General features: G+C 42.1%; 1 protein-coding gene across 9 annotated transcripts in view; it reads left to right on the plus strand.

Annotated features, from left to right (window-relative positions):
* Window positions 1-7,134, plus strand: part of tet3 (tet methylcytosine dioxygenase 3) — a 41,504-nt gene extending 34,370 nt beyond the window's left edge. For all 9 annotated transcript variants that reach the window (XM_027273275.1, XM_027273278.1, XM_027273284.1 and 6 more), the window contains one exon: window positions 249-7,134. In XM_027273275.1, the coding sequence (XP_027129076.1) occupies window positions 249-2,053 (1,805 nt within the window). In that variant the 3' untranslated portion in view covers window positions 2,054-7,134. The remainder of the gene's footprint in view (window positions 1-248) is intronic.
* The last annotated feature ends 5,108 nt before the right edge of the window (window positions 7,135-12,242 follow it).

The following is a 12,242-nucleotide window of genomic DNA, read 5'->3' on the forward strand; positions in this document are numbered from 1 at the left end:
TTACTTGTGAGGTACTTTGATTGTGTTAAAAAGATATCCAGGCTGTAAGGCCTTGTATTTTAAATTGCCAGTAGCCTTATCTGGCAGCCTAAAATGCATGTATCCTAACTCTAACCTCTGACAAAACAGTGTGACAAAACTCGGCAAATAAAAAGGTCCGCAGAAGATGTTTATGTATTCTGCAGACCTTTATTAAAATAGATTTCATTTTGAATTTTTGTAATGTATCTTTCCTTTGTTTCATTCAGCAATTATAAAACAAGAGATGAAGCCCAACATCAAGAAGGAGCACTTCAATGGATCAAGAGATGGATACCCTGTGCAGGCAGCAGACCCATTCAACAACATATATCCACACCCTGCCTACTATGCAAGGGGAGGCCTTCCCCCAACTGGCCAACCCTCTGCACCAGACCCAGTAAATGGTTACCATCACAATCTTCCCGCAATGCACTATGGCTACTACAACTACCCGCCCAATGCACTTTTCCCTCCTAAGCTGAGGACCTATGAGGGTCGGAATGGCTCTTTGCCCAAAGCAGGCAGCAAGGCTGACCAGGTAGACAAGAAGCCTGATACTCAGAGCCTTCATGCCAGACTGGCCCAGTCTTACCCTAGCTACCCAGAGCAAGCCAACCAACCAAACCACAGCAGCTACACCCAGCCTGCAGACTACAACCAGTCCCGTCCTTCCTCTGTCTCCTCTGAATCCTCCAACAGAGGCACCCCAGTCATCAAAGCAGAGCCTATGGATGTGCCAGTCTATGAAGGCACAATGTCAAGCCAGGCTGGTGCCAACACACCTAGCACCACCCCCCAGCCTATGGCCTGGCCAGGGCACAAGCTTAATGGAAGTATCGTTCCCAACAACTGGGATGGCCATCTGAACCCTAAACAAAGTCCTGAAGCCTCGTTGTTGACTCCAGACAAGCAGCAGTTTCACCAGCATCCCCAGCAGCGACAACCCTCCCCTTTCCCACAACAGTGGACATCTTACCCCAGCTCAAATGCTCTGGCTTCCCCTGCTCCATCACCGTCACTCCAGGTACCCCCCTCTCCCTCTCCGTCCCCTCACCTAGGCACAGTGCTCCCAGGTAACATACATCGAAGCTCCACACACCTCGTCCCACCACGCCCAAGCACCCCTCGCCCAGGTACACCACAGCCTGGTAGCTCTCACTCAGGCTCAGTTACGCCACAGCAAGGCACCCCAGCCCCAGGCACCCCGAGGCACTGGGCCAGCCCTGCTCCTAGTCCCCAGCCAAATGCTTGGGCCATGGGGCCTATGGCATATAGCCCTGGTTTGAAGCACAGCAATCCTGCAGGAGCCTACCCTGATAAGATCTGGTCCAATACTGGAGAAAGCCGGTGTTCCACTCCCCTTGGGCTCCAAGAGAAGGCCTGGAAGTCGTGTGGAGGTTCAATGGCAGGTACCCCGTCCCCTGCCCCTGAGGGTCGCCTCTTCCCTGATGCTTTGCAGCAGTCAGATCAAGCCTGCTGGAACCCTAGCCGAGCTGAGAGTGACATTGAAAGCACCAAGGGCCGTGAAGAGTATGATGATGAGGTGTGGTCTGACAGTGAGCACAACTTCCTGGATCCCAACATTGGTGGTGTTGCGGTAGCACCAGCGCACGGCTCCATCCTGATTGAATGTGCTCGCCGGGAACTACATGCTACCACTCCGCTCAAAAAGCCTGATCGGTCCCACCCCACCCGCATTTCCCTGGTCTTCTACCAGCACAAGAACCTCAACCAGCCCATGCACGGCCTGGCTCTGTGGGAGGCCAAAATGAAGCTGCTGGCAGAGCGAGCACTGCAGCGACAGCAGGAAGCGGCTCTCCTTGGCCTCTCCCAGGAAGACATCAAGGCCCTCGGAAAGAAACGCAAATGGGGGGCTACGGTGGCAGGTGCCAGTCCAGGACCTGGACAGTGTAAAGACAAGAGGGAGGGGCCAGTGACACGGTTAGCCCCCACGTTCCACACCACCTCTACGGTTACTGTGTCTCCCTATGCCTTCACCCGCCTCACTGGGCCCTACAGCCACTTTGTCTGAGGTTAGACAGACACAAGAAGACTGATAGCTACAGAGTGGTGCAGTGGAGGGCTGGAGAGAGCGATGAGCAGGATGAATGTCTCTCAGCCGTCCCGCAGTCTGGCATCTCTCCATCCTGCCCCCTCCGTGTCCACTTGGTGGAGGGGACATTTTTATTGTTTTTTACCTCATGTCAGGCAGTGGTTTGGGCTTCAGACACACTGCCTGTGGTGCTCTTCCTCTCTGTTCCCTGGAGAGGAACTCCATTGCTTTTTCTTGTTTATAGAATTTTAATGATTCTAATTATTGCTATTATTATCAATATTATTATGATTGCTATTGTTACTGTCAATGTTGTTATTACAGGTATTATTATAATGAAGACTTGTTTGTTTTTTATTATTGCTGTTTTCATTAATGTTATTATTAATGATGTGATTGTTTTTGGTTATATATTTTTTTAAATCAATCAGTCTGAGTCCATCAGACTCAGACAATTGCTTTTTCCATGTTTGGAAAACGTGTACCCTATTTTCTGTTTGATCTTCTTTGTCAATCTTCCAGCTGTACTTTGAGGAGGAGCCATCGTCAGCTTGGCAAGACAACAAACTAATACTACAGTAATCATATGTATGTATAGGAAAAAGGCCTTTCCAGGAGGTTTGTCTTAGATATCTATCTCTATATTGATGATATACAGATATTTATCTTTAAAATATGTAAAGCCAGTTTAGGCATTCAGGAGAATAATTACAATTATTCTCAACCTGGACCTATATTTCCTAGTTTTAGTAAAGTAAAGTTGTAAACAAAACCAGTCACCATGATAGCAGGTTTCCATGTTCAAAATAATTGTAATTTGACTTTTAAAGCTCATTGGGGAAAAAAACATTGTTGCTTCTCTTGTTAGATGATGCGCTCCTCCTCTCCTGCACCCCTTCAGCTTTCGACTGGTGCTCAACTTCCAGCTCTGATTGATTCTCATTCTGCTACTCTTCATGGCACTTGATGCTGTACTTAGGTGCTCTATCTCAAATCTGGCTCAAGTGGCATTAGCAAGTAAATATTCTTGTTTCGACAAAGGTGGAGTAGCAGAATTTTGGGATTTATTGTTTCAAGGCAAAGGTGTAGAAAATGTGTCATGCAAAGAAAGGTGTAAAGGATTATCTAACAAATGCTTTCCTCTGCTTGTCATGTTTACCTATCCAGAGAACATATCTGGTAATCCACATAAGCTAAACTAAGTGAAACTACTTGCTAATGTCATCTGACCCAGATCTGCAATTAACACATTAAGATGGAACAGGTGACACACTTAATCTTCCTATAACGTTTAAGTTGGGGTGAGCACTTCCCACTGTAAACTCTAGAGGGCAGCAGTGGCTGCCTTTTCAAAGTGGTGTGTACAAACAAACCTACAAGCACTTGAGATCCATTCAGAAGCCAGTAGAGCCTTGCCTTAGTTGCTTTAACCATCCACGGCCAGTAGAGGGGTATCTCACCCCTTGTTTACTGACTGTGGATGGGCCTCACCAAAGCAGCACAAGGCAGAGCTGATTTTTGTCCCATTGTGGCACAAATGTGAATGAAGTCTGGAGATGCTTTTGGGAAGCCCATGCTGGGTTAGAGCAGAAGGAAACAGTGTTGGAACAGCAGTGCTTTTGGTGCTCCTACACACACTTGGTGCTCTCCTATTACACTTGATTTACTGTGAAGGGCCCACTCCTTCCTCTGCATGGTGCTGTCATCTTCGAGCAGAGCTAGGCGTGTCCTTCAGCAGGCACCTTGTCACCACAGAGCCAGCCAATCAAAGTGGCTGCCCTATGGTTGCAGCTCTGTCATTGGGCTCAAGAACTGGTTCCTTTTGAGGAGCTTTTGCAGTTTCTTGCGGCAAAGTGGTTTTGTCTCAAACAAAGTACACTGTATAGGGCAGAGAAAGCACAGTCACTCAATGCATTTTTGGTAACCCTTTCACAGAGAAAACAATAGTACTGAGAGTCAATGGGAGACCTTGGAAAATTACTGTAGCTTCTGGGAGTTGTCGCTAAATGCAACTGCATTGAATCATTGAATCTCTCACTTTGTGTGTTTGTGTGTGTGTGTTTGTGTGTGTGCATGAGTGTGTGAAAGAAGAGCCAAAGAGAGAGACTATTTGATAGCTTGAATAGAGTTCTTTAACTCATTTTTATTTTTTCTCCGTCAACCTTGTGACTAGTGGATTCCTTGAATTCAAACAGTGACATGGTTTGCTTGCAACATCTGCTGAAAATGACAATGAGCGACTAATAGAACTCGATACAGGCTAACTCCTGGTTGCTGGGTAGTTGTTTGGGTTGAGGCCCTGGTCATCTGTGAAAGACCCTCTTATCCTCTCCCTAAGGTCTCCAGCTCTCTACCTCACGCTGTAGAGACACTGGTCACAATCACAACTTGCTACTGAGGGCAGAGAATCATGCATATGTCCCTTTGTGTGCTCTATATCTCCACACTCATTTTAACCTGCTTTTTTTTTTACTCTTATTTATTACTACATGGTGATGATGATAATGATTGTCTTTGATGTTATTGCTTTTTTCATCTTTTTTTTTATATATAGCTAATACAAATTGTACATAGAGAAGAAAAGATTTATAAAAGCACTTTTAATCTTGATTTTAATGACAAAAAGAAAGAGCCGATTATTGACAACTTGAAGCTTAGGTTTTTGTTTTGTTTTTCTCAAGAGAGAGATAAAAATGTAAATATTAAAATATTTAGGTAAGATTATTTAACTGATGAGGATAGTAACTAAACCATGAATGACAAGGGGGTATTTTGAAGTCTCTGACAGCCCTCAACAACAGTCAACAACACTTGGTCCCGATGTGTTGTGTGTAAATGTGTGCTTAGTAACACTGCTGTTTTGCTTTCGTAAGTACTGTACCCCTTGTCAGCATGTAACTGACAGAGACCTGTCAGTTTTGGAAAAAAACAAATTCATTAGCCCAATTATGTAACAACAAACTACACTTGACTTACTCACTGGCGACAGTCAAAATAACTGGAGGATCCCCCAAGTTGCAGTTCTCTGACCAAAACCTCATAGCCTACAAAAAGCATGCATTTTAGAGTTCTAGAGAAGCTTGTCTGCTCCTATATAATGACATTTTACCGCAGGTGTCAACAACCCAAGAGAAACTCTCATCACAAATTAATGGCAAATCAGATGTCAATTTAAGATGGAAAAATACCAAAATTATAATTTTGTGGTACTCAACAATTTTGATCTATTGTCAGTAAGCTAAGGACAAATCCATAAAGGTAGCCATAAACCTGGTGTACTGTTTGTTGTTTAAAGGAATAGTTTGACAGGAAATCGGCTCATTTGCTTTCTTGCCAGGTGTTAGAAGATAGGTTCGACCAGCCATAGCATAAAGACTTGATACACTGGAAAACAGATAGCCTGGCTCTGACTAGAGCCGAGATTAGAGCAAGTCACTGCACTCTGACCTTAACTCAGAGCCAATCTAGCCGTTTCCCCCCATTTCCAGTCTTTGTGCTAATCAAAGCCAAACAGCTTCTTCTCATCTTACTCTCAACAAGAGAGCGAATAGATGGATTTCCAAAAAATGTTAAACTATTCCTTTAATCACGTGCAGGGCCGCATCCAGAGGGGCGGGAGGGGGGCGATGGGTTGTAGGAACATACTGGGTGTTGCAGAGCCAGTCTGAGGTGAATCGATGGGCGATGTTTTAGCATAGCCCAGCAATCTTTGTCAGTTGTGTTAGACTATCAGGTAAGAGACTGCTCCCTGCTTGTTTAGATGTATCTATCATTATTATCCACTCTAGTTTTCATAATAGTAAATATGCACCTGGCATTTATGACACCCCTGTTTAATTTGTAACAGTTAATCATATGATACACACATCATGGTCAACAGGTGCAGGGGCTGGGACTGATACAGCAACAGGCCGATTTTACTTTTTAACCATAATGCATGGCCCACATTACACACACACACAGTCACACACATACACATACACATACACATACACATACACACAACAATGGGTGCTGAGAATACAGTGTACATGATATCTTAATAACTTTGTAAAATTCTAAATGTCTCAAGAGTCTGGTAGATGGTTCTCATGAGAGGCGCCACCTCCCAAGCACGTACCGGGATGGGGGGTCGGTCAGCTGGTGCTATAATGCTACACCTTAAAAATTCACTGTGTTAAAAAAAAAAATGTAAGGGATAAATGATTACCACAAATATTTTTCTGAGCTCTTCGAATGTCAAGAGAACTATACTTTTGATTCAGGCAGTTTCACAGGATGGGAAGCTGCCCTGGTGCTGACTTTATGAAAAGTCTTTTGTTACAACGCTACAAATTTACATCTCTTTTTGAGGGCAGGGGGGCACTCAAACAGTTGATCACATTCTCTATTAATATTCATTCCATATTGTACTTGAACTCATTAAAACTAGGATGAGAGATAGGATCATATTATATGAAGACTGTTATCTGGGTTTCACATTTGGTACAGCCAAAGTACTAAAGGCTATTGAAATTATCTTTTAAGTATGTTGTACATGTTGATGGTAACTGAATGCTAAGATATTTGAACAATACAAGAATAGCAATTGTGTACTGCCTCCCTCTTCCTCTCCCCAGTCATGCACTTCCTTTACTCAATTCCACTCTTTCTCTGAACACTTGTATTTTTTTTTCTCACACACATACACACACACACAGACATATATAGATATGCATCACACTGTGTATGGCCCACTTTTAGAAGTCTATTGAACACCTTATTTAATGAACACTCTCCAAATTTGGGATAGAGACTTGGACCCTGGCCCATACAAAAAAAATAAAAATGAACCTACACAACTGGCAGCTACATTCCTTTTTAGTTTTTCGAGTTTTAGGATTGTTCTTGGTTCATTATTTTCATGTCAAGGATGCAGTATGTAAAAAAAAAAAGTGTTTTTGTTCAGTCTCTCTCTCTTTGTAGCTGTATGGTGTATTATGTGAATACATAGTGTATGTGGTGAAAATCCCACAAAATTGTTTTATGTTGCGCGATAAATAAAAACATTGAAGTGAAAATGTGTTTTGGTTAAGTGACTTTATGTTCTCGTCAAGCAGCCATCAGAGGGGTCTGAGAGTCAATAGTATGTTCTGCTCTGAAGGTACAATGACTGTTCTAAAGGTAAAGAACACAAACTGTCCTGAAGCTAAAAGATTGTTTTGATATTATTGGAAAGAAAAGGAAGCTGTTAGGAAGAAAGTGTTGGTGTTGTTGGTGTGATGTTATCACATTATCTGGGTTGGATCCCAGCAGGACTGCTTTAAACAATATGTGTGACAGACACAAGCTAGACATGAGAACATTCAAGGGACATGGACATCTGTCCTGGACTGTCCCCTAGACTCCATAAAGGAAGTAGAAGAGAGGAGGATGTTAGCAAAGCCAGCATCCATCATGAACAACTCCTCTCACCACCTGCATAACACTGTGGAGGCCTTAAACAGCTTCTTCAGCAACAGACTTATACTCCCACGATGTAAGAAGAAGCACTGTGGGATCATTAAAGTCTTATCTTATGTCCAGTTTGTGGCTTTATTTATGGAATATAATATCCATGGGAACATGCTAGATGAGACAGCACAGTATTCTGGAAGAAGCCAAGATAGGTAACATGCACACAACGGGACATGAATGTGTACAAATAGTGAGGGAGCAAAGAAGAGAAGAGCTCAGTGCATCATGGGAAGTCCCTTGGCAGTCTAGTCCTATAACAGCATAACCAGGGGATGGTTCAGGACTTAGCTGAGCCAGCCCTTACTATAAGCTCTATGAAAAAGGAAGCTTACTCTTAAATGTGAAGACAGGGTCTGCCCCAGAACCCGAACTGTGAGGGTGAGGTAACGTGTAACTTAAGTATAAAATGCGTTCTGAGTTTGTCAGACCAAATAAGAAAGTGTTATTATCCACTCAGTCAGATTTGAATGGTTAAAAATATTGACAATTTTATGAAATTGGTGTCAAAATCAGGTAAAAATTCATTCTCAGCTCTGGGATTGTGGGGGCGTGTCCACCAAAAGTGCTGAAGCCACACCCCCTAGTGGGAGCAGTCAAGCAGCAATTTTGAAGCAGCTGAAAGGTGTCAGATGAGTTCAGAAAGTGACATGACATGACTAACTTTGAAACACTCTGAGCAAGATGAATTAATCTCTATCTCTCTGCTAGTGTGTAGTTGTATGCTCAGGGTGGCTTCAACTTGTCATCCAGCCACCCTTTAAGGACCACCCACAAAATCCTGGACTGAAAACTAACTCCATATTTCAGTAATATATCGTTCAAAGTCTTTTCACATGTTTTCAGCAACATATTTAATGTATTTTGGAAGAAATCTCTGAATTGCCTTCACACAGACTGTAAAGGTATGTGCAAGGATGGGCAGTGTCTAGTCATTTGTAGTGGGCTAGTCCAGCAGATAGTTAGGACAATGGTGGAGAAATCATTACATACTGTATGAATTGCTGGATTTCATTTACACTGCAGTCAGTGCCTTGCTATAATAGTATAATTCTAACCTCACATTTCCAATGTATATAATGTAAGGTCTCTGTGAGATTTAAGTCTCAAGGCCAACTCAAGATAACCCTTCACCATTACAGCCCATCACCAAGACTTCAGAAAGCTAACTAACTAATAGGCTGAGTGGTACACTTCATGATGAGTAAACTTCCTATTTGCCTCAGTGCCTCTTTAACTACACAGGTAGCCCTGAGAGAATAATACCTAAGAGGACAGAACTAGGTTAGTCTACTTTCAGATGCTGTTGCTGCAATGCAATTTCCCAGTTTGGGATTAATAAAGTATTTCTAATCTAATCTTTCAGATGCTATTGCTTTTGTAGCCTGACAGACTAGTAGATGGGAACTGAATGAGATAAGAGCATCTTGGTTGTAGCATTCATTAAGGCACACTGTACCTTGGTTAAAATGCCCATAATGATAATTGGCCTGTTTGAAGCTTTATTGTATAGAGACAGCTTGAAGAGTGACAGGGATGTGGGTAAAGAGAGATGGGGAATGACACGCAGCAAAGGGCTGCAGGTTGGATTCGAACCCTGGGCCAGTGCAGAGTAGGGCGGATGCTCTACCAACTGACCTAACCAACACCCCGGGCAAGACACTCAACCCCTAATTGCTCCCGGAGGCTCTGCCATCAGTGTATAAATGTGTGTGAATGTGTGAATGAGATATGTAGTGTATGTTGTGGAGAAATTGCTGAAGTCAAAGGTCAATGGTGAGGTTGAGATAGACTGACACCTACTGATCTCAAACAAAGCCAAACAACTAATACTGCTGAGGACCTCAAGGCCCACATGTGACCTTGTGTAACCTAAGGATGCAGAGGACAGCAGCTATGAAATCATCTGAGATTCACAGCACTTACAGGGTACCCAAAGTCAGCTAAAAAACAAACATATATAAGTAACCCTTCAAATGTCCATAGAAAAACCAATAACTTCCACACAATATAGCTATATATACTTCTTTTGCATCATGCTATTCTTATAGCTCTGCAGCTCAGCTGAAAGTAGCTTGTTTTATAATTTCATGATAAATTAATGTTTTGGAAAAAGCACTACAGGGCCTCATGCTTTAAAATTCTATTGTAAACTTAGATATTTGTTTTAGAATGAACATTTTTGTGACAGCAGCATGATTAGGAGCTCCTCATCTACTACATTCTGTAGTTTAATTGGAAACAAGACCAAGAGGCTACAATTATGCTAGCAGCTCTGTACTTGGACAACATCAACATCCCAACAACAGGAAGGTAACAATGACAATATTAACATGTTGATGTTGCAGGTTTACTATGTTAGCACGAAACTCTACACCTGGGGCTAATGGGTTAAGGGATTGTTTCATTAGTGCTGATGTCTTTGTTTATGAATCAAATTAAAATCTTGAACTGATGATGGCACTTGATGAAATGTTAACATTCAAGTTAATTAGGGTTTCCAACCGTTCCAGTTGGGAAGTATTCAGTCAGAATTTGCAGAAGAGAATGACGCCTGATGACAGGTAAGTTGACTCAATGATCAGTTTGACAATAAATAAGGAATTTATGGTCACCTACCACATGGTTTCTGTGGTCTACCAGGTCATATTTGAGAGTAGCAGAGGACTTTGAAACTGATGCATAAAACATCATCAGAATGCAGGAAATGAAGTGTTGAACACTCATCTCAATCTCATTAGTTTGAGTCCCCCAGGTATGCAATCACTTCTAAAAAGTGTCCCTTTTTTATCAAAATGAAGGTGGCAAGCCTTGAAGTTAACACAATTTATCCAAGTAGAACATGAATTATTTTACTGCAATCCATTTAATAGTTTGTTTTGTTAGATTTGTATTTAATTTCAAATGTTAAGGCGTTTTGCTCAAAACTGAAAATGTCAACCTCATATTGGTGTTAGGGGGAAAAGTCTGTCAATCCATCCAATACTTCTAGTAAGGTTTTGCTGTGGGCAAAAGTTCATGGATTCCAAAGGTCACTGCGCTAACTGTAATCTCACAATGTGTGAAGAGGAGAAGAAGGAAGGCTGAGCACTCCAAGGCTGCTGCGTGGGTTGTTTTGAATAAATAGAACAAACAAAACATTTTGAATTGGCTGTGAAACTTCAATAACCACTGATAAATTATACACCATGTCTCCACGATCAAATGCTAATGTGAGCGAGAACACTGCCCCCTCAGAAAAATCCCCTTTTCACTTCTCGAACCCTTTAGGTGATAACACTAAAGGATCATAACATTTCATACATCCCATAGATGCACATATTTTCAAAACCCCTTAAGACGCACTCACCTCTGTTAGCTTCCCAATCACCTGCCTGTACCACCAACTAAACCAGTCCTGCTAGTGTGTAACCAGTAACCATGTGCAAATATTGTATTGTACAAAAAATATTGGCATTGTTTATAACTCAAAAGCAGAGTTGTAATGTGCCGGTTACTGTGGACTCACCATACATCTGGTTCCTTCAAGCATCTGAGCAGTGCAAAACAGCGGAGATAGAAGAGCTGAAGATATTCTACCGATTCCAAAAAAAGGACTCAAGGTTTAGCAATACACAATAAATAAAGATGGGCAGATGGATGGTAAACCTTTGAGTAAATAATATATCATTCACTGGATATAGCCTTCCCTCTATCTAGTGGCATTATCCCTCAGAAACTGCTCCTTTATTTAACTTTGAGAAAATGCTGTCTATTCACTATTATTCTCTACCATGAGAAACCCAACAAAAGACTACTGTTCCTGGGTGAGAGCTCAACACCACCACAACAAGCATCGACAACGTGATTTTGGTCATCACCGTGGAATTAAAGCAAACTGGGGATGTGGTAGTGCAGTTTAACACATTATTTTTGGACGATTTCAAAATTTTAAAGAATTCTGAAAGAATTTTTAAATGGATTCAAGATATAAAATGAGTCATTTCACTCAAAACCACAAATCTCAACCTCATGGTGGTGCTAGAGAAAAAATCTGAGGCTCACCAATGTGACCTGGGCTCCATCCTCTCGACACCATGGATATCTGTGTCATCTTTATCCAATAGTTGTTGAGGAAATTTAGACTGGATTGAGAAGCTGAAACAAAAAAGTCAAAAAAAGGAGAGCGAATGTGAATTCTTGATGGCTATCAGAAGATGCTCAGCCTGCATTCAACAGAAGAATTCATTTTCACCCCCCTTTTTTTCCACGGACAACCCCAGCACAGTGTCTGAAAGGGCCTTTCCTTATCGTATGTAACGATCACAGTTGTCCTCCACTGCCAATGGAAAATAACGGACTGCTGGGTCCTCTTTTGTTGCTAGCTCAATCACTGTTTCTGTGTTTTCTATGTTCAAAACATCTGCAGTGATTTAGCTTTGCTGCCTGTGTATTTTAGCTTCACCTGCTGGGTTTCTGAAAAGACATCGCTTTTAGTGTCATTGCTTTTCAGCGAATCCTTTTTGTCTTGTTTTGTGTGTTTCTCCCTTTTCCCTTCTATTAACACACACATTCTGACACAACTTATACACAGCCACACTCACTCACACACACACATGCACATACATATTGATTTAAATGCCAAAGTGGTTGGTGGCAGCATAGCTCCTCGCCTTGTTCCACATCATCTTGCAGG

Source organism: Larimichthys crocea, chromosome III (assembly GCF_000972845.2).
Source record: "Larimichthys crocea isolate SSNF chromosome III, L_crocea_2.0, whole genome shotgun sequence".
Lineage (NCBI taxonomy): Eukaryota > Metazoa > Chordata > Actinopteri > Sciaenidae > Larimichthys > Larimichthys crocea.